We start from the raw sequence: 23,607 nt of genomic DNA on the forward strand, positions 1-23,607 counted from the left end.
CTAAGAGGACTAAATCAACTGAGTGGTGAAATAAAATCATAAAACGATTACTCCTATAACAAACCTGGCAAGACACACCCTTAAAGGACCACGGTCTAGACACACTCAATAGTTCCTTATTAGTAACATGAGTGTCAATGGTAACATATTTCAGTCACATTTCAGTGCCTGCGATACCTACAAATCATGTACCATGCTGTACATCTCAGGCCTGCCACATTCAGAGAAGCAACCTTGAGCAGATTGGCCTTTCTCAACATTCAAAAACCATCTTATTATCCCAAAATGGTTCCCATAGGACGTAGGGGGTACCTCACAGACATACTGACCTACATCTTTCAAGAAGGTAAAGAAGTTATTTTCCTTCAGAATTCCCCATATCACTCTTAAAATGAGTCCCAATTCCTTAATGACTTTGAATTAGGCGATGTGTGTTTCATATGCTGAGTTTCTTCCCCTTGTTGCTTAGATTATTGACAGGTTATAGGTGGGGTAATATCTTCCTGGTTCCTTTTCTTTGAGTCACCTTCACCTTGTGATTCTCCTCTCTTTCATATTAGAAATCCGGACGAAATTACGTGCTGTGTATTAAAAGCTCAGTTAAGTATGTTGAAACATCAACAAGGATGCAACGACGAATCACAAGCAGAAAGTATTAGGGAAGAAAACGCAAGATAAAGCTTATTCCCCAAGACTGACTAGTAATTTAAGGCCCAACAACCACAATTAGCACTGAATGGTATTGTAAAGTCCGTTATAGCTATAAAAACATACATACACATTCCAACATGGCTGTCACTGTAAACATAGGTCTTAGGAGGATGTTACTAGTGTTTACAATTGTCTCTTCAGTGGCCACAGAGGACAATGCAAAATTAAAGGTTTGCTAAAGGAAATCATTTTTCCTTTGCACACAGCAAGCAACAGGAGGTTACCCAATGACTGGCAAAGTGGAAAAGTCCCAACCTCCACCACACCTTCAAAGCACATCTCTCTTTTGCTGGAGATGCGGATCACGGGAAGCTTCCACAGCATTCTGTGAAGTATTTCTTTTTAACCAATTGTTATTGATTTTCACATAGCCGCACAGATACATATCATGGACAAGTGTTGACAAGTGGCAAGATCATAACAGTGGTTCCTAGAGCGGGCCAGAAAAACTGGTGACAGCAAGTAATTCACAACTGGAGGTATTGGTCCTAAACAATAAACAAATGAGAGAACAAAAGTAAACTGGCAGGTCAGAAGAGTTGCACTTACTATAAAAGTAGTTAAGAAGCAAGGAATATATGCACCGGTCCCTGATGTGAGTTCCCAAAGCACTCTCTGAAGTATAACCCATGTGAAAGAGAATCAGCAAGCACTCCAGCAGTATGGCATGAGCTAAGGGTAGGCAAAGAAAAGAGTTCCACTGGGCCGCTGGCAGTGCAGTCAAACCCAAGTGGGGATATGGCGTGCTGCTTACACGAGGAGGTCAACTGATAGAACACATATTATGGGCCAGCAAAAGTGCTATACAAAGTACGGGAGAACAGTCTGCAAGAGCGAGTGTCACAAAACTTCGAATCCACAATCCTGGGGCTCATTGACCAGCCCAAAGACACAGAGAAAGAAAAGAGAGAGTGGAGCTCAAACAGCCATCTTGGGCCAAACACAAAATGGCTAATGAAGGCCTTCTTGCCCAATAGTTCAGACATTGCAGCAGGCCGAAGTAACGTAACAATCTTCCTTCTGAAACAGCATTCTAGTGAAGGCCCGGGCTGAGCTGCCTGTCTTCTTTATAGTACCGAAAAATAAATTTGTTTAAAAAAAAAAAAAATGCAAATAATACATATCGAAATGTAAATTAATGGTGAGCACCATAAAATAGCAGGATTAGTGGACATTGGCCCTCATTACGACCCTGGCGGTTGTCGGAGAAGTGGCGGTCTTACCGCCAACAGGCCGGCGGTAAAAAAATTGGAATTATGACCATGGCGGTGTCATCCGCCACTTCCCCGATCCGACCGCCAGGGCGGTAACGACCGCCGGGCTGGAGACTTTGGTCTCCAGCCCGGCGGCCCTCACAAGACCGCCGGCGGTATCACGACCCGGCTTACCGCCATGGATTTCATGGGGTTGGGAACGGCCATGTAATCCATGGCGGTAAGCACTATCAATGCCAGGGAATTCCTTCCCTGGCACTGATAGGGGTCTATCCCACCCCCCATCCCCACCGCTGAGTCCCCCCCACCCCCCCTCACCCACCTGACACCCCCCCAAAGGTGGCAGGACACCCCTCCCCACCCCCACCCCCAAAATACATACACGCACCCCAACACGCACACCCTCCCAACATTCACACACGCACCCCAAAATGCACCCCCCCAAACTTTTCAACACCCCCCACCCTACACGCATACAGACACACCCGAAACTCATACCCGCACACATGCCAACATACATACCAACATACACACACACAGTCATACACGCACACATACTCACAGACATACAAACAGGCAGACATGCGCACACATTCAGCCACACAACACCCCCCGCATTCATACACGCAATCACACACCCCCTCAACACACTCACACGCACACCCCCATGCACGCAAACAACACACAACACCCCCCCACCCCCCTCCCCTAACGGACGATCAACTTACCTGGTCCGTTGATCCTCCGGGAGGGGACGGGATCCATGGGGGCTGCTCCGCCGCCAGCACCCCGTCAACAGAACACCGCCACACCGAATCACAGAACGTGATTCGGTGGGCGGTGTTCTGTTGACGTGGCGGTGGAGGTGGAGCAACCTCCACTTCCCCGCCGACCGCCAGTATGGCTGCTGGCGGCTCTCCGTCCGGAAAAGGACGGAGGGCTGCCAGCAGTCATAATGCGCCGAGCGGAAAACCGCCATCACTGGCGGTCTTCAGCACGGCGGTCCCTCTGCGGTCTTGTGAAAAGACCGCCGAGGTTGAAATGACCACCAATGTTCTGTCAATGACGCAACTCCTGAGGTCTGCCATCCTGGACATCCGGTCTGAGCGCTAGTTTATAGTAGAATTCGAAAACAGTATGGAAAGTCTATACATTTAACATCGCCTTACCCACTGATGGTAGTTACAAAAGAAGCTGGTTTTGAAGTTGCACGAACAAAAAAGTTAAAAATAATGCTATTTAAAGATGTATAAGGGCTTTAATTATAGTGTCACATTTGTATTTCCGATTGAGTAGCGTTAATATACAATGCCCTTTTCATGTATGAATAAAAGTGCTTGGTGAAGTTGAAAAAAGTTAAATAATCCACTCTAATGAAGGACAAACAATGTAGAGATCAAATGTTGTGCTAACACTGCATTTAAATGACAACTATGTAAATAAATATTATTTAGGGTAATAGTTGGATGTGTGCAAAAAACGTAAAATAGGTATATGTTGTAACGAGACTAACAGGCAACAGAAAATCATAGCAAAGCACTGTCACAAAAGTAAACTATACCTGAAAAGCTAATTGTGCTGTGAAGGTAAGTTTATCTCTTTCAAATAACCCCCGACTGATGTAAATGAACGTTAAATACGTGACTCGGTCAATTAGGTTAGTTACTCGTATCCGGACATCCTCAGATGGATCTGCCTGCTGGATAGCTTTGCGAAACACCATATTAAACGCCTAGAAAAGAAGTGAGATGCGTCGTGTGAACTACATGGCAATCAATACAATATATAAGAACAATGGAAATGTACTAATTAGGCAATCTGATACCTTCAGTGAGAACTGATACATGGGACTGATTTTGTTCAGGTCGTTCATGATGAAATAGAGCAGGGATGCTCTAGCTGCAACAGGGCGGTAATGCTCACGAGCTTCATTGATCTTCACTTCATTAAATTTGGCTTCCAAAACCTGCAGCGTGAGCGAGAGAATAAATAGCTGTATCAATCTGGTGAAGCAGTGCTCAGGTGTTCCGAAGTTGAAGATTATATTGTCAACAATTGCAATCTCAAATTCTCAAAATATCATTCAGTAAAAACAATCAACATTTCAAAAGCTGCCTTGCTCCACCACTGACTCAGTTGTACTTTTAGGACAAGGACAAATTTACAACTTCATAAGTGAAAAAAGTAATGTATGCATAAACTCATGCTCCTCCTTAGCTCAAAAGGTAGCATTCATGCGGGCCAACTGACATGTGGTCACTTAAAATACTAGAGTGTGGAATTCTCCCTACTCCATCTTTTCTTCCTCTTTGCAGCAACAACAACCATCAACTATATCTTTGATGTAAAACTGGCCTTAAATCATCCACAACTGCCTTTCTTGACAAAAACAATATTTATCAACATCATCAACATGCTATAGGGGCAACAGTAATGAACCATTCACTCATCCTTTTCTGGCTCCCAGGCAAGAACAACAATTGTCAGCATTACCTTGTCTACCACACTGGCTGAATGACTCACCAGACCAACTACTGAAATAGTAAACTGAGCTCTTGTCAACCAAGATACAGCCAGGGAGAGGACTCTAAACCCTGTCTGCTATACTGACCAAAGGAATCACCAGCACCATCATTAAAGACATTAAATCCAATGACAAAGAACACCATACAATCATCTTGTACAGCTTCTTGAGCAAGGGCATCCATAAATGATATGCAAATATACTTCCTAATGGAAAGAGATTATTTTGATTTACTTAAATTGTGTGCCTGACATTATGAACGTTTTTGCACTAAAACGAAAATATAGCACTTGGCAAAACTGTATTTTTCCATTCTTGACTAACTAGGTCTGGACTAGGACCTTTAACCCTAATGCAGCCATTATAGGCCCCATTATGAGTTTGGCGGGCAGCGGAGGCCACCCGCCACCTCTTCCCACCATCAGGCCGCCTGTGCAGCCTGAACCCCGCCTGCCCTGTTAGGAGTTCACCGCAGGGCCGGCAGGTGGAAACATAGTTTCTGCCCGCGGGGTCTACAGTGAACAGGGCCTTCACATTGCAGCTAGCTCCTAATGGAGCCAGCTGCAATGTGGTGGTGCAGTGGGTGCAGCAGCACCCGTCGTGCATTCCACTGCCCGCAATTAGGGCAGTGAAATGCATGACGGGCTGAGCATGGGGGCCCCTGCAGTGCCGATGCCATGTGCTTGTGCAGTGCAGGGGCTCCTAGGGGCCCGAGTCGCTCATTACGCCAGCCTTTCCATGGCCATGGACAGGCTAGTGGATGGGGACTTGTAATCCCCAGGGCAGCACTGCCCTGGCTGATTACAACCGTCGGTACTGCCAGGCTGCAGGCTGCAGGCTGGCGGCAGCCTGGCAGTATCGGTGATTGGACCATGAGGGCTCCGCCACAGTCATAATGTTGCGGTTGGACTGCCACTTTGGCGGTGGTACGACCGTGACCCTGGTGGTCTGGTGACCGCCAGGGTCATAATGAAGCCCTATGTGTGTTTTAATTTCTCCTCTCATTACACATAGCAAAATGAAATGTTCTTCACTGGCATGCTGTTCTCGAAAAACTCAGAAAGTAGTACTTATTACATTCTTCCTGCCTGTGCTACTGTAGGTCTGTTCATTGTATGACACTATCACTGTTTTGAATGTCACTAGATTTGTACTGCCACGTCGGATGACATTATGTCAACTGTGGTTCTATTCAAATTCATTTAGGGAATGGTGCTAGATGATGCAGTATTGCATTGTGTATCCCAATTTGTGGATTTATATAGTGACAATGTGAATTTCACTGTGCATTTCTTCCATAAAAAGATTTGTTTTTGGAAGTCAGCCAGGTCTAATTTGCTCTGAATTTTGAGAGCAGACCCTTATCTGTTTGTCTCTAGATTAGGACTTACAATATTTTGCTCTGAAACTTGACTTCATATCAGAGTCTATGGCGCATCTGACTGAGCCTTATGCTAATTTCCTATATTCATTTACCATGCATTTTGAGTAGCTTTTATTTTCACCTTCTGTATGTCGCTTTAATAGTTTCAAAACTTTAAAAGGCTCCTATCCCTTCTTCAAAATTGACTGCGCAGATTTATTTGCAGTTACCTGTGGTGACGCATTGCCTCATATGTTCTTGAAGTTGACACTGCTGCTGATCCTGCATATCTTAGATCATATGATAATTATCTGATAACAACTGACCTACCAAACACCTGCCTTGTAAGTTAATTCACACTAGGCTCTCAGCAAAATCAAAATACTTGCTTACGGCCTGTTAGCCAATCTCAACCTAGACATTATCTTCTTCGCCAAACCTTGACTAAAAGATGTTGTTGCACCTTCAATCTGATGATGTCACCCCCACCCACTAGACCCTGAGAGTACCTGACTTCTCAGAAACCAGTTGACTAAAAAGAGTGAAGTGTGCATAGCAGGGGTATACATAAAGAAATTACCAAGTTCCATATCTAAAAACATATTCAATCTTGGAATGTGAATAGAATGTAGAAGCCTTAGAAAATAAAGAAACAAAGACAAGCACAACAAGACTGGATTCAATGAGAGCCCACATTCTACAAAGTAATACTCGAGAAAGACAAGAGATACCGCTACTATCATTGCATTTCACATGCAACTTGCCTAATTAAAGAGTTCTTCAGTGTGGTATCAGAATTCTACACCCAGGCTGCAGCATAACTTGTGCCAACGCTGCAACAGCCTGGCATACACTTTATCGAAAAAATCTATAAAATTGAATCAGATATTCTCCTAAAATGAGGCAGTTTTAGAGACTGCACATCAACTTCTACAAACCATATAACCACACACAATCTAAAGTGTACTCTTTCAAATTGCTAACATCAAAAGAAACCAATACATATTTAACTGTTTAAAATTATCAACATTGCAGGCTTGAATTCAGACTTATGTGCCCCAAACATATTCACTTTGCATGTATCGTCTGCAATACGAGTCAGAACGATCATTAATTCCTCACTCTAAAGTGAACAGATCCTCATTCAGATCCTACCATTACAAACAATATATATTTCTAGGTAGGGTAATTGTAAACTGCAGCTTTCTCACAGATTTCCACATTACTTGATATAACAAGCACAGACAAATTGAATTCAGACCTGGAAGAACACTGGATCAGTCTCAATCTCTATTTCGGATGATATGCTGTGCTACTCCTTCTTGATCTATTGTCTGCATTTAACACTTATTAATCCTTTCTGCTCATCACCATCAACACTCGAGTAAGTGATCCACAAGGCTAAACACTCGTTCCTCACTTATTCAAGCAAGCAATACCTATTCCCTGTTATTGATCTCATCAATGCCATAAAATTTACCTGTAGGAACTATGCATATAACATTCAGATCATCTTAAAACATGAAAATCATTGGTCCTTTAGACCTCCTTCCATGATGAATGCTTCAGTGTAGTAGCCTATTGAATTCTACAAAAAGATGTTAGACTTCACTCTACCGATATGGACATGCAAACCAATGGGTCATGACAAAATTACAATCCTACATCCTCTTGGCCTTTGAAGTTAGGGCCACTACCCTCGACCTTGACAGAGGTGTTGAACCTCAGTTTGACTGTGGACACCAGCTTCTCACTCCAAACCCAAGCCAATAAAGGGAGGAGAGATGCTTACAGTATGATGAGCAATGTATCTTCCATTACTTAGGGCTTCCAATAGGATGAAAGGATCAATAGCTCTAGTACAGTAAATTATTCATTAGGCTCTATAATGGGCTCAGTCTCCAAATTCACAAACTTCAGCTAATCCATAATTCTGAAACCACACCAGTCCTAAACCTGAGCAGATGGGAACACATTATCCCAGTCATCAATGCCCTACATTGGTTACTAGTCGCAAGGACAATCTCCTTCAATGTTCTCTGCATTACTCAACAGGCAATCCTTTGGATGAGAAAATTTCCTTATAATTCAAACTATACAACTAAAAGAGAAATTTCATATCCAGAACAGCTGCATTACTGATCCTTCCAACGTTTGAAAAAAAAAACAGATTGGAGGAAGCTCTTTCTCTGAACATGCATTCTCTGGACTACAGTGCCAGAGAGAATAAGGATCGTCAGGAGCCATCTATAGTTCAGAATAGAGGTAAATAGCTAATTGATTCCCAAATAATGACTAAGCTCACTTAATATGACAAGTCATCACGGCTTGTATGCACAACCTGACAACCTATCTTTTACACTGTTTCTTGCAAACCACAGATTGCATGAGAAGCTGCAACATGCTTCTGTGACAAAAGTGGAGCATACACGTGAGCCTCACACAATCAATCAACACTCTAACATCCATGTGTAACAGCCTGAGCGGCTACTTACTCTACAAACCTCAAAGTGCTCTCTTACCTCTTAATGGATAGGAAAGTGCTATTTAAATTCTAAAATACAATACACAATAAGAACGTCCAATATACATCTCACTGGCCATAATGTGGTCCACCAGGATTTTCAGTCAGCACAAAGACGATTTATTTATTTTTAATCATATTAGCTCTGATATGTGCAAGCTCTCCAAAGCCTGCAAATATGAGCCCTGGGCCATGATCTGGTGTCATGATCCAGGCAAACAAGTCAGAAGTTCCCTTATTACTTTGGTGTCAGATCACAGATAAGGGGAGGAGTAGCCACTAACTGAATAGGCAAAAAGGGGTGCATGCATTAAGGTCCCAGACACTCCCCTGGCGGTACTGGGCAGTGTCACAGCAAATGTTCATATCCCTCATTAGCATCTTTAAATGCAAATATGCTGTTATAGATGTATTTAGCAGGCTACCTATTGTGCTGCAAATTCTGCTTTCTTGTTTCCCTGTAAATAAAAGTTAGCACCTTTGCGGAGCTCATGTTCACAGATTAGAACCACTCAAGGACAACATACTTTCATGTTTACATCTGAAGGCAGCTGCAATTCAAGCATTTGCTACTAAGACCAGAGTCATGCACATGATTAGCAGCACTGGAAATGCCATATATCTTTTGCACTGTATGTATCATAATCAGAAACCTTCAGAAATCTCTATATCACTGTATCTTGATTTTGAAATAATGAGATGGCCGCGGCACAGAACTTACAACATGTGTTTGTCCTTGCATCAAGCAGTACTTGCTTCCTGTACACCATGGACCTCTAATAGAGCCCTTCTGTGTCACACGCTCACCTGCCTATATGATATAGGCATCAGGGACACAGCGCTGAAGTTGATGAAATCCTTCCTCGAAGACAGATGCCAGGAGGTTTGGCTGCCACCTTTCTAGTCCTGTAAGAGCAGCGTCTCAGTAGGAGTGGCACAGGACTTGACCCTTAGCCTGACTCTTAACATGTATATGACCTCATTAGCACCATTGGTAGAGTCTTTTGGAGCCAAGATAATCTAGTATGCCGACATTCAGCTGTTTTCAGTTAAGAAACCTGAGCCAATTGCCCTGGATGCCATTAAACCCTGTTTATTAGTTATGTTCCAGTGGATGCGCATTAATCAACTCAAATGTAACACTGATAATACAGAGATTCTTAGCTTTGGCTACAATTTTGATCTTAACCTTCAAGCAAATTGACCGGATGCGGCTTCCCCTCCTAAGAGCTGATGCAGTAAAAAACATGGGTGTCATGTTTGATAAACAGCTGTTATTACAAAACCAAATTAACACAGAAGTTGTCACGTGTTTTGGTCTTATGTGCACTGCTAAAACAATTTTTGCAGATCCTCTCCTTGTCCATGAGGATAACATTTATCCAGGTTGGATTATGCCAATGCACTTTATGGTGGTCTTTGGCATTTTCTGTTGAGGAAACTACAAACGGTCCAGAATTCTACAACCCACCTCGTTCTCAATCTACCTAGAAGAGCTTCAGTCTCGTCGCACTTGAAGAACTTGCAGTGGCTCTCTGTTAATAAGAGGATCCGTTTCAAGACTCTCATTCGCATGCACACAGCTCTGAACCACTCTCCCCCAGAGTACCTGTCTTCCAGAACACATTACTGCACTCCTCCTAGCACTCTGTGCTACTCCCACAGCCATCTGGCTAAGATTCCTAGGGTTAGGCTGGCAAAAACAAGAGGCAGATCATTTTCCCTGCTGGACCTTCAACTCTGGAACAGGATTCCTGCTGAATTGCTTCAACTTGAATGTGGGAGGCTTTTTAGAAGCAACTCAAGACCTGGCTTTTCATACTCTAGCCACCATATTTCTGCTCTCTTACATTCTGCTTAGCACCGGGATACTCCTGAGAGTAGCCATGTGTGAGAACAATTTTTGGCCTGTTTGTCAGTGTGTTTGACTGTGTCACTGGGATCCTGCTAACCAGGACCCCAGTGCTTATGCTCTCTCCCCTTTAAATTTGGTTGTTGGATAATGTTAACACAGTACTCCACTCATAATTGGCATACTGGTGCCCCCTTATGAGTCCCTAGTCTATGGTACTTAGGTACCCAGGGCTTTGAGGTTCCAGGGGATCCCTATGGGCTGCAGCATTTCTTTTGCCACCCATAGGGAGCCCATGCAAAGGCTTCTACAGGTCTGTCATTGCAGCCTTTGTGAAATGGTGCATGCACAATTTCACAGCCATTTACACTGCACAAGGTGACTTATAAGTCACTGATGTACCAGGCCTTCCAACCCTGAAGGCTGGGTGCAGAGTACCTGTGTGTGAGGGCACCCCTGCACTAACAGAGGTGCCCTCACGTCATCCAGGACCATTTTCCCGGACTTCGTGAGTGCAGGGTCGCCACTTTACACGTGCACTGAACATAGGTCAATACCTAGGTCCACCTTCACAATGGTAACTCCGAATATGGCCATGTAAGGTGTCTAACATTTCAGAATTATACCTCAATACTGATTCTAGCATTGGTTGTATGATTTCGCGCACTCTGGGGGCTCCACAGTGGACCCCCGGTACTGCCATACCAGCCTGCTGAGGTTTTCCAGGCAGCCCCAGCTGGTGCCACCTCACAGACAGGTTTCTGCCCTCATGTTGCTCAAGCAGCTCGAGCCCAGGAAGGCAGAACAAAAAAAATCCTTTGAGAGAGGGGTGTTACACCCACTCCATTTGGAAATAGGTGTTACAGGCATGGGATGGGTAGCCTCCCAGAGCCTCTGGAAATGCTTTGAGGGGCACAGATGGTACCCTCCTTGCATAATCCAGTCTACACCGGTTCAGGGACCCCCCGTCCCTGCTCTGGTGTGAAACTGGATAAAGGAAAGGGGAGTGACCACTCCCCTGTCCATCACCACCCTAAGAGTGGTGCTCAGAGCTCCTTCAGAGTGTCTCTGGATTTTGCCTTCTTGGAATCCAAGTTGGCAGATCACTCTGGGAGCATCTGAGTGGCCAATGTCAGCAGGGGACGTCACAGCTCTCCCCTGATAGGAGCTTACCTGTTAGCTGAGCAATCCCCCTTTCAGGGCTATTTAGGGTCTTTCTCCTGGGTGTTTCCTCAGATTTGGATTGCAAGACTCCAGCAGGAATCCTCAGCATCCTTTACTTCACCTTCTTACCGAAGAACCTGCATCTGGACCTTCCAGGAACTCTACAGCTGCAACAAAGAAGCAAAGATGATTCTGCAACCTTGTATCTTCAGCTCCTGTCAGCAACTGCAACTGTTTCCCGTCATGCATAGTCAGAGGACAGCCAGTCTTCAGCCTGCACCAGAAGAACGAAGGAATCTCCCTTGAAGTGAAGAAGTCACTTCCCTGCTTCAGCAGGCCCCCCTCTGCAGCGACGACTGGTGGCTTGGGTCCCCTCTCCTGAAGAAGTGCATGGAACCAGCAACACAGGTGGTAGACTGAAGCGGTCCCGACGATCCTGAAGTCCAGCTTTCCAACTTCGGTGGAGGTAAGAGTTTCCCTCCCCACACAAGACAGTACCCCCGTGCACTGTGTGTTTTGCAGTTGCCAAAACTTGTTGGCGTTCTTCCACGAAGTTCTCATGCACCATGCAGCTCCAGCCCCCAGCACTGCCTTCTGCAATGCACAGCCTCCTGCGTGGTCCTCCGACGGCGTGGGATCCCTTTGTGTAGTGCTGCATGGGCCTCCTTTCGCACCTTCTTTGTCCCCGTGCTGTGGGACTCCTGAGCGCGCTGCCTCATCTTCTGAGAGCTCTCTGAGTTTCTGAGAGCCCCCTCTGCCTCCCCCTCCTGTGTAGAGGCCACCAGGTCCCTCCTGGTCCTGGGAAGCGCCATTTTCCGCTAACCGTGAGCTTTGCGTGTGCCAAGGCTTGTTGGCAGAATCCAGCAACGCAAACAAGACTGCAATCATCCATCCCACGTGGGACATTATGTGCACCAACCATGAACCCACATCCATCTTCTTGGGTGCAGTAGTGACTGTTATTCTTCACCGGTGATTCTTCTTTTGTACCTTCATCCGGGTTAGCAGGGGCTCTTGTTCTCCATGGACTCTTCAGTGCTTCTTGGACTTGGTCCCCTTCTTCCACAAGTCTTCAGGTTAGGAATCCATCACTGGTGTCTTGCAGTCTCTTCTGGTTCTTGCAAAATCCTCTATCACGTGTTCTTGTGTGTTCTAGGAAAGTTACTGTGATTTACTCCTGCTTTCCTGGGCTCTGGGGTGGGTTCTATTACTTACCTTTGGTGTTTTCTTACACTCCCAGCCCCCCTCTATACACTACACTTGTCTAGGTCAGAAACTGACTTTCTCATTCCACTATTTTAGTATATGGTTTGTGTTCCCCCAGGCCCATTTCTTACTGTTGTGATTTTCACCATTTGCATTGCTTTCTAACAGTTTTTACAGCTATTACTGCATTCTAGTGTATATACTGTGTATATTACTTACCTCCTAAGGGAGTATGGTCTCTAAGGTATTTTCGGCATTTGTGTCACCAAAATAAAGTACCTTTATTTTTGTAACACTGAGTATTTTCTTTCATGTGTGTGAGTACTGTGTGACTAAAGTGGTATTGCATGAGCTTTGCATGTCTCCTAGTTGGGCCTTGGCTTCTCATCCACACTACCCCTAGAGAGCCTGGTTTCTGGACACTGACTACATTTCACTAATAAGGGATAACTGGACCTGGTATAAGATGTAAGTACCTTAGGTACCCACTGTAAACCAGGCCAGCCTCCCACAGCCATGCACTTTTGAAATCTCGCCATTCATTCATTCATTTATACTGAACCAAGGCATGCATTGCTATCCCAGTAATTATAAATTTATTAAGTATTGTTAATGTGAATCTTGCTGAACTATAAAGCACATCTGTCTAGTTGTTAGAAACTTTACTATGAACATAAGAATAGGGTGTGCTGACTCCTGTTTAGCAGATTAGAGACAAACTCGCATTGGAGACTGTAACCAACAGCATTATGAAGCCTCTTTTGTAGAAACACCTTTGGGTAATGAGGTGATCTTTATTGTTTGATTAATTAAAAATATTACAATAAACATATACATAAATACAATGTTAAAACCAAACAATAAAATTCATATTGACTCGTGGGAACTAGAAACAAGCTCCTTCTTCTCTTTGGACAGGATTACTGCTAAAAATCTATAAACAAAAGAGTTGGAAAATTAACGGTCCAGTCCAAGGCGTGAAGTGCTAGTGCATGCTAGATGTGCTGCCTCGAGCATTGTGGACGTCCCTCATTTGGACTTTACTTATGGATTAAAGTGCATCAAATTCGGGCCACTTACTCAGTAATATGCAAGTGCATTGTAAATGAGCGTTCTAAGAGGGTCGCTCCCAGTAAGGACGGGGCCTATCAACTTTGGGTCCTAGCTGGCAAGTGTCCCTGATGTGATAGACTCCACTCGCCAATCGAATCAAAAGACAGTGCTAAGGCACACTGATGACTAAAATCATTACAAGATGCAAGTACATAAATGCATTGTTAAAACCAAACAATGAAATCCCTTCTAACTTGTGGGATTCTGCAAGACAAACCCAGGGGCGATTTTTCCCTTTGGGCGTAAGGGTGTTGAGTTGATCCTCTTCTCTGCCCCCCCCCTGGGAGCCGCCACAAGTGCATAACGTAAAAGCTCCCACCCGCGTTCAAAGAACTGAGCCTTGGCTGCTGCATTTGTTCGTCAGTTCAGGGACGATGCAGTAAGGCAGGGTGGGACGGATCCTTGACTGGCAATAAAAGTCTTGGGCAGGAGGACTTAAGTCCAGTGCGCATGTCGGGTTGGACAAGCCTCTGACTGTGGCCAACCTGACATGTGCACTTCAGGCCTTGAACCCATGCTGTATTACAGAGCCAGAGGGAAGTCAGCACAACTCCCTGGTCTCCCTTGGAGCATTGGGTTCACCTGCCCAAATCAATCCTTGTGTTGCGCTCATGCAGCTTTAAGTACAAAAAGCATGAGAGCAAAGCCTAGATTGGTTCTGATTAGATTGGCCTAGCCCCGCGCTTATAGGCAGCAAGTGGGGCTGGATGATTAAAGGACATGATCAATCGCTGTGTGGCTTTATTCTAAGGCTGCACAGTGACTGGTTATGTTCCTTTAAGGGTGACACAAATGGAAGACTTTTCCCTTTGTGCACTACGCCAGTGATGGCATTGTGCATGAGGGTAGTGGAATCCTGCAGCAGGCCCCGCAGAAGATGTGCTCACTGGGTGGGTGGTTGTCTCCTATCCAGGCCTGAACAATCAACTGTTGCCAAAGTCCAGTTCTGGGTAGAGGTTATGTCCCTGCATTGTCCGTGATGCCTAGCTTGCAGCAACCATGAGCATCTCCTCGGCTTCGTCATAGGTTTGTGCAAAAAGAACTTTATAATATGTGTCAGTTTTAAGTACTTTGAAATGGCTGAACGTTCTGGGAAAATACGTGATCGTGTAGGGTGATTGAAGGTTTGTCTAACCTGCTGCTAAAATGCGCTAACTTATTTTGGCTTAAATCTTACCAGATGCCCGGTTTTCATGCCATGCGAGGAGTAATTAAAAAAGTATATGAGAAGTTTGAATTTGATTAAAACATGCTTAGTTTCAATGGTGCGCAGCCGTCGTTGCTCCTAACTGAGGTTAAAAGGCTGCGCCATAGGTTGGAGCAACAGGAAAATGAATGCACCGTATTATCAAAGTGAACATGAAAAGATAATAAACAGTATTATTTAGAGTGACGCCTCTACCGCAGTGTTGAAGCGAGAGTGAAAGGCCGCACATTAAGAGGGAAAATGAGAGACAGTCTGTACCCCTGTCACTGTGTCGAAGTACGAGTCAAACCGTGCCCCATGGTATCGAAGTAAGTCAAAATGTGCTGAAGTGTACTGTGTTCTATGGAATCAGCGGGAGGGTAAAGGACCGTTCCATAGTATCCGATTGAAAGGCCGTTCCATGCAGTGGAAGAGCGAGAGCGCAAGGTGATGCCATAGGGCGGAAGAGAGAGTGATGTTTCGGCATCCAGTGATCGAGGGAGGGAGTAAAAGGCTGAACTTTGAGGTGTTTATGAAGCTATTGATGTCACGGATGACAAGTTTATTTCATAGTTTAGGAGGGTGAGTGAATGATTATTTTGTAGTGATGGAAGGAAAGTCTATTCCACGGGGTAGAAGTGAGAGAAAAGGCTGTTCCATATTACTGGAGAGAAACACTGCTCTGCGGGGTTGGAAAGGAAGTGATATGCTGTTCTGTGAGGTGGGAGTCAAAAGCTCCTTCACAGTGCCAGAGGATGATCCATGCGGTGGGAGTGAGAACAATAAGTGTTTCATAGTGTGGGAGTGGGTGTGAAATGCTTTTTCTGCAGCGACGGAGAGAAAGTGAAAAACTATACTGTGGTTTCAGGGTAACAGTAAAAATCGGTTCCCTGCAGATGGTGGTGAAGGAACCATTTTGTGGGAGTCTGTGGCTGGAAATCTAGCGTGCATGCTTGTGAAATATGAATGTGTGTGCGTAATCTGCATGAACTGCTTCGTCACAGGCGCACTAGTATCTGCACTCTATGAACTGTACAGGAGTAATTGCAAAATCAGTTAATCTCAGTGAAGGAATTATTGCATGCATGATATAGTTGCAACATAGACACGATATCTAATGCCGTGCGTAGCAGTTGCTCACTCTTTTGTTTCTTTTGGCAAACACAGCACTGCTCCTAAAGGGTAACTAAAAACGAGGGCAGCATTTTCTACGTGAATGACTTCAGAGGAGTGAAGGTGAAGCCGGACTGGGAACTTAAAACAGCCATGCACAAACAACAAGGTTAGCCCAAATTCAACAGTGCCAGTGAATGAACGAGCGAGTCTGATCATCTCCAGTGGGACTGAGGGGGAGAACTCCAGATGAAGACCTTTTTGTTTTTCACCAAGTTTACAAAATAAACTCTAAAGTGTGCCATTTGAATCTGTTTCTGAAATGTTTCCAAGATGGAGAACACCCCGCCCCCTGAAGTCTCCTAATGTCCACTGCGCGCGCTCACAAATTTCGCTCAAGTCAAGCTACCCGCTAAGGTTTGCCTCCCACCACTTTGAAAAGACACCAACGGCCACCGGACAAACCCTCTCTGTTGGTATAATATCCACTACATTCTAATCTGTAAATAAGGTGGGGGAGAATAAACAATCCAGTCCAAGGCATAAAGTGCTAGTGCGTGTTTGATAAGCAGCATCGAAAATCACGGGAGTCCCCCCCCTTTTTTTTAACTAATAGATGAAAGTGCGTACAACTGGGCCCACTTACTCGACCTCTGACCTCAGAAAAACAGTGGATATTTTTAGACTGTTTAACAAATACCCACACATATATACTGTGAGTGGATAACACAATTTAATTTTAATATATGTAACCAAATCGCCCCTATATATCTCTATTTGGTATGGATTACAAAATGCTAAAAACAAAAACATTTGTTGGACAAGATAGTCAAAAGTATGTTTCACTTGGTCCACTAAGAGCAAATGGAGTTCATTGCTGGCCAGATGGAATGTGACACTGTAAGAAGGCTCACAACTATGCAGCAGCCATTTATAGACCTCGTGCAGAATGAATCAGTGATGATAACACTAAATGCAACTAAAGTTTTTTTCTGTGTTGAGTGCCCTTGCATCAAAATGGTATTAATGAAAGATAGCAAAGTTTGCAAAGAAATTAGCCAACTCACTATGCAGCCCCTTGGCGAGCGATTCCTTTTTAGAAGCAGCCACTGTTCTTTATGTTCCCATGCCAAGGTCTCCCTGTCCTCAATGATGTGAACAGTGGTAGGGAAAGTATAGAAAACATCTGAAATGAGACTTGGGGAATAGGAATAAGACTCTAAGGAATAGGAGTACAATTCTACCACTGCACAAATCTATCACTTAATGAGTTTCCTTACAGAGCCTCAGGCATAAAATTTGCCACTGTGTCTAAATGAGACAGGCCTTTCAATACCACATGAGCCAGAGGTTTAAGGTGTAGTGGGTGTTCTTGACTAATCCCAGCCCTATACCTCCGTAAAAATATTGTTGTCAGAGATTTTCATTTTTGAATTATGTATTTGGATCATTGGAGAAGTAATTAAGCTTGGGTAGAATTTGCTGATCTGGCCTGAATTTCTCTGGACAAAATCTTTAAAAATGGCAGATGTGTTACAGTGGTGATGTAATGTTTCAGGAACCATGAGACCTATATAATTCATTTTGGAGCTAGTTTTTAGGGGTCAAGTAGTCTTATAGAGACAGAAAATAACTCCTCATAGCAACCCTTCTGCCATTTTCCAAACTAGCGGCTATAATAGTTGAAGAAGAGATACATATTGAAATGAAACAAATAATAATGGTTTTAACCCTTTTATGTATACACCAAACAGTGTTTATTATCTGAATAGGAAAAACAATGTTTATCACTCCTGTTTCAGACACTTTTTTATAGTTCTCTTTCTTATTTTTTTTTAGGCAATTGCTTGTGGTATATTTACAGAATGTTGAACATTGGAAAAGAGCTTATCGACAGGGTCATCTTTTTTGTAGCACAGGCTTTGCAAGTATATGTTCGTGTAAGTTCAGTGGGTAGAAGCTTTAGAAATGTTGTAGGCTTTAGCACCCCATCAATATCTTCCCAACCAAATTCACACAGATCTGTCTCTACATATGCATGGTCCAAAACATTTACACATCTTCTGATCAAGTAGAATGCTCTTTTAATGTGTCCACGCAGAGAATATGACGTCGGTGGAAGGCCACTTAGTGGGACAGATCTCTTGAACTCACTCTACCGAAGATCATCAAATGTATGAGTCAGAACTCACTTTCTACACACTCACAAGGTATTTTTGTACGTCTTTAAAGTCACATTCTTCTTCTGTCTCAGCAAGCCTTTCTGAAACTTCACAGATTCAGCAGTTAAAGCTACATGCTTTGTTCCAATGTTGCTCATAGTGTCATCACCCCTAAGAATATGTGCCTTTATAAGAACACTGGCCATCTCTGGGTCAAGTTTCTTGTACAGAATATGAAGCAGGATTAAGTGTCTTTTATCACCTGTTCCATAACATATCCATAACACTGACAATCCTTGTCTTATGAACATTGCAAAATGTCTAAGTAGCACAATAATAACATCTGTGTCATTTAACAGTACAATGACTTGATTGGAACTATTTTGAACAGCCCACTCAACATGTGGCACAACACGAAGGCCAGCTTCCTCCAATTTGCTGTTAAGTTCTTGAACAAGATGGCCCGTACACTTTGAATATGTCTCTGCAGGCACCAACTCCTCATTGATAATCATTTCACTTGCAATAATTGTAAATTCAGTGTTCATTGAAGCATCAGCAATGTTTTGGTGAGTTAACATCTCCAAGTTCAACTTGTTTGATGTTATGACCAGAATATATCAAGTTGCACAGGTATAGGTGTTGAATTTTTGATGCAGGCAAGGTCAATTGTTCCACTTGTAGACATTTGTCTGATTCTCCCACATTCTTTGACAGATAGTTCAAAGACAACGTGCAGTACTCGCAAGGTACACACTGACTTTGATAACAGTAGAACAGTCTGAACAACCTCTCCAAAGTTTTGCATGGATGAAATCTTGACAATTCACAATTGTGACATATAGTCTACTACAACATCAGTTTTCAATGACACATTGCCGATTTCAAATTCTTCAGGTGAAAGGTTTTTTTTGAGCCCTTGTACAAGTTTGTGCTTAACTGGGTTGGTTGCAGCATCTGCATCAAATAATGTGTTTGCTGGAAGAAGATCATGCAACAGAATGTAGTTGATAAATTCACCCCTTTCTTTTGCTACATCCATCTCTCTATGTGCTTGCAAAAGTTGTTTTTTTGTAGCCTGTTTTGTAGTGGCTGGTTGGACAAAACTCTTATTATGCCAAATAAAGGGAGGAAGTTTAGCTTTCGTAATTATGTGAAACAGCTTTTTTCTCTTTCAATACAAATCTCTCCTGCTGCAGTTCTGTGCATAGATTTGATCCATGTTCCAGGACATCTGGTAAATGTGTCTTTTTATCATTTCCACCTATTGTTTGGTCACAGAGTTTTGCAGTCGCCCAGGCTCAGCCATTTCAAAAGGGTTTCCTTGCTGTTGCATGAAATAAAGAAGGCTGTCAACCTGTTTATACAAGGTTCCCCAATGCTTCCCAAAGTTTGTGGAGAGGAACAGTTTCACAATGGTCCATTAGTTTTGCTGATTTTGAATTTGTCATCTCTCCGAAAACATTGCAAATAGAAAGGACTTCGTGATAAACTAGCTGCCATTGAGCAACATATTCACTTTTCCGTGTCTGACCAACAATTCCCTTGGAGCTTTCCTGTGATCTCTGGATCGTCTGTTCCAGTTTCATGTCTGGAACCTTCCCTCTCTGTCTTTCACCACAAAATGTCTTTGGATTAATTTTCTGTAGAGGTATGGGTTTTCCACCTCTAGCAACTTCACTCTTACCAAACACCATGACCCATATTTCAGGTAGTTTATGCAATCGAATTCGTGAAACACAGTAATCAGTGACTCCACAGTCTTCACGTGCAGCTCTCAATCACCTTCTCGATCAGCATGTACCAAGTTTTTCATTAGAGATTTCCCCAGTACTTGCAAAGTTCTGATTTTTCTTAACATTCTTTGCCAAACTCTACAAACTTGGTGTTCAGGTTTTCTGATTTTGAACTGAGCGTATTGAACATTGCCTGGGTTTGCATTATGGCCCTCATTACAACCCTGGTGGTCAAAGACCGCCGGGGCTGTTTTGGAGGTTGCACCGCCAACAGGCTGGCGGTGCAAACTCACATATTACTACCACGGCAGAAGCACCATGGTCGCACCGCCGGGACCGGCGGTTTTCTGCCACGTTGGTCCCGGCGGATTTAATCCTCCAGGGCAGCGCTGCTTGCAGTGCTGCCCAGGGGATTACGAGTCCCCTTCCCGCCAGTCTTTTCATGGCAGTAGGAACCGCCATGGAAAGGCTGGCGGAAAGGGGAGTCGCGGGGCCCCCTGGCACAGCCCCATAAAGCTTTCCACTGTCTGCACAGCAGACAGAGAAAAGCGTGACGGGTGCAACTGCACCCGTCGCACGGCCAAACACCGCCGGCTCAATTTGGAGCCGGTTCCCATGTTGCGGCCGACATCCCCGCTGGGCCGGCGGGCGGAAACTCGGTTCCCGCCCGCCGAATGGGGATGTCATAATGGCCACCGCAGGAGTGTGGCCGCATTGGCGGCCGCACGGCGGTTACATCTTGGCGGGCGGAAGTTGTAATGAGGGCCAATGTCTTTTGAATTAAGTGCACCCTGTGCCTTGTTAACTTCTGAGATAAGATATGCAAAACCTAATTTGTCATTATTGTGCCAGACAGTATTCCAAAGTAATGTTTCTATAGCCTCAGATATAATGAGCATACCTTGTAATGAACGAACATAATGAGTTCCGCTCATTACTGACTGGACAGTTTTGCTTCCAAAGATTTCAGCCTCAATAAGCATTTCGTCTTTGCCACATCCACTGAAATAACTTCCTGCTCACCGCAGCAACTTTTGTCAGGTGAAAAAAACGCCCATCATTGGATAAAGAACTTCATATTCTACTGGATTGCGCCTAAAAATGTCAGCTACAATACAGAAAAAACCTTAATTGCAGAAAATAGGCGGAATAGGCTGGTGTTCAAGCTGAGGGTGCACATTTTTGAATTTGTTTAGAGCTGTGTTTACTGTTGTGTAGTTTGTGACTGAAGATGATATTACTGGTAAAAACCCAAACTTCTTCAGTGGGATGGTATTCTGGGAACTCAGAGCATAAATTCCAGTGTAGTGAGGAAGTGGCTTTTCTTCGTATTTCACTCTGCACCAAATAAGTGATATGATAAATTCAATTAAATCAGCTTTGTAGGCTGCAGCATCAGGTTGTAGCATATCGATTCCCTCAGCCACGTTGAAACTTTCTGGTAGACTGGGACGTGTTGATGGCTTTTAGTGACTTTGCACATGTTGACAAGGCAATTGAGGAATACGTTTGCAGCTTCATTTGTTTATGCCTACAGCTGACACAGGTTGTTTTCCATTGGCTACTTCATTGGTAAAGTCTTGAAAAAGCACCATGGCTGTATCATGTGTGCTGGATGTTCCAGACAAAAAAGAGCTGCCTTCAAAATAAAAATGATCAAGAGCAGCAATCGTAAATCCTTTCCTAGCAAAGTGACTTGGAAGTGGTGTGCTGTCGGATTCACAAGATGTACAGCATGAGCTGCTAACAAGTTCCTCCTCCATACTATGCCATTATAACTTGTTAATATACCAATCCTATTAGTTGAAGTGATTATCTCTCTACTTTTGCATTTGTCATAGATCACATGGGCAGTCATCATGTGTAGCAGGGTTTTCTTTTTGCCATTATGACATGATTTGTAAAAGACAGTACATTTGCACAGCATAAGCCTGTCGGTCCATGGGATTATCTTCCACTTCTTCGCTTATATCTTCAAAGCCATCATCAATGTTGTTGACTTCTGTTTCTGTTCCAAACTCAAGAACTTTAGTTTGCAGCAGGTTTGATTTGCTGATATGAAACAATTATGTAAATAATGTTAAGACAACATCAGACATTCCTGTTTACTTCCATGATTTGTGGAGCTCTGAGGCATCACACAATTTGTCATTTAGTCCAAAATCTAAATCTTTCAGGATACTTCTTGAAATGGTTCCTGCTGTTTTACTGCATCCTGTGATCTTATTTTGGCAGTAAGAACTTCAGGAGTCAAATCAGTTGAGTTAAGTGGCTCATTCTTTTTGTTAGACTGACAAAAACAAATTCTGTCATTGTACTTTCTCGCCAGAAAAATCTTAATTTTATTATGATGGAACAACACAGTTTCAGCAATGTTGGTCATTATTCATCTGAACTCAAGAGTGGCTTTAAACCCTAATTTGCTTTTTGAAAGAATGCAAACTTAGCTGAAGGCTGGAAGTTACTTTGCTGCAGGGAACTCATAGTATATTCATATTTTCGAATGTATGTACACATGCAGTTCGGGTGGGCATACAAATCTGCTGCAAATACATTCACCTTGCTGTTTAGATCAGCTGCTTGGCTGAAAACTTCATCTTGGGAGAAAGCTGCTGCAGATAAAAACATGATGGCCCTTTGAGACTCACATACCCTGTACTTTGTTCTTTTGTCAATCCCTTTAGCCCTTGTACTGGCTAAACAGCAAATAACACATTGAAGATCCTCTGCTTTCTGATCAGTTGTTGGAGGTGTATGAGGTGTAACCATCGATCTTCTAAGTGGATGGGCATTGGGTTTGGTTGTTGTTGCTTTCTCAGAAGACTCAGGTTCTTGTTGTGATTCACTGGTTTCTGCTATTTTTTGTATTTTTTACATTTTTCCAGGCTTTTTTCTATTATATACGACTTATAGCACCTGTTGTTACAATGATCAAATATTTGACCCTTTTCACCCATCAGTTTCAATCTTTTGTGAACTTTGTCTTGTCGTATTTCTGCAGCATCTCACACTCTTTTCTGTTCAGCTGCAGTTGATGTTAGCTTTTCTTTTGGATTAGTTGGGCATATGACACATTTTTCTTTGATGAAGGAGTCCTCAGATTTTGTAGTTAACAACACTCTACCCAGACCACCTGCTTTGCTCATGTTTATAAATTTGAATCAACTGAAAAACTGAAACAAAAATAATATTAACATAAATTACCAATATGATGGCTAAAACACATTGGTATAGAGCCACCATTTCCCATGGCTCTGATGAGTTATTTTCTGTTTCTATAAGACTACTTGACCCCCAAAACCTATGTTTTGACACCAAAATGAAGTATATAGGTCTCATGGTTCCTGAAACATTACATCATCACAGCAACACATCCTCCTTTTTTAAAAATGTAATCCAGAAACAAATGTGCCCGGATTAGCTATGTCTACCCAAGCTAAAATATTTCTCTAATGATAAAAAAACACAAATAAAAAATGAAAATCTCTGGGAAACAATTTGTTTGTGCAGGTATATCAAGGGGCCAGGGCTATGACCTCTGAAAACTGACCTTTGAGCTGACTGTGGCTTTACTGCTGGTATCACAGCACTTAATTCCCTCACCTCTAAATGAGACAAGGAAACCAAGAAGTTGGTGGATGGAGCACATGCCACATTACTGCCACCATGCATTTGGGTCTGTGAGATAGCTGAGTTATTACTGAGGTTAATCAGTTTTGTGTAAAGCCTTAAAAGGCAT

General features: G+C 43.4%; 1 protein-coding gene across 1 annotated transcript in view; it reads right to left on the reverse strand.

Annotated features, from left to right (window-relative positions):
* LOC138283610 (dynein axonemal heavy chain 11-like) overlaps positions 1-23,607 on the reverse strand; it is a 2,790,563-nt gene that overhangs the window by 299,447 nt on the left and 2,467,509 nt on the right. The window contains exons 73-74 of the mRNA XM_069221547.1: positions 3,751-3,891; positions 3,487-3,657 (exon numbers count right to left, since the gene is read on the reverse strand). Coding sequence (XP_069077648.1) covers positions 3,487-3,657; positions 3,751-3,891 — 312 coding nt within the window. The remainder of the gene's footprint in view (positions 1-3,486; positions 3,658-3,750; positions 3,892-23,607) is intronic.

Source organism: Pleurodeles waltl, chromosome 3_1 (assembly GCF_031143425.1).
Source record: "Pleurodeles waltl isolate 20211129_DDA chromosome 3_1, aPleWal1.hap1.20221129, whole genome shotgun sequence".
In the NCBI taxonomy this organism is placed as follows: Eukaryota; Metazoa; Chordata; class Amphibia; order Caudata; family Salamandridae; genus Pleurodeles; species Pleurodeles waltl.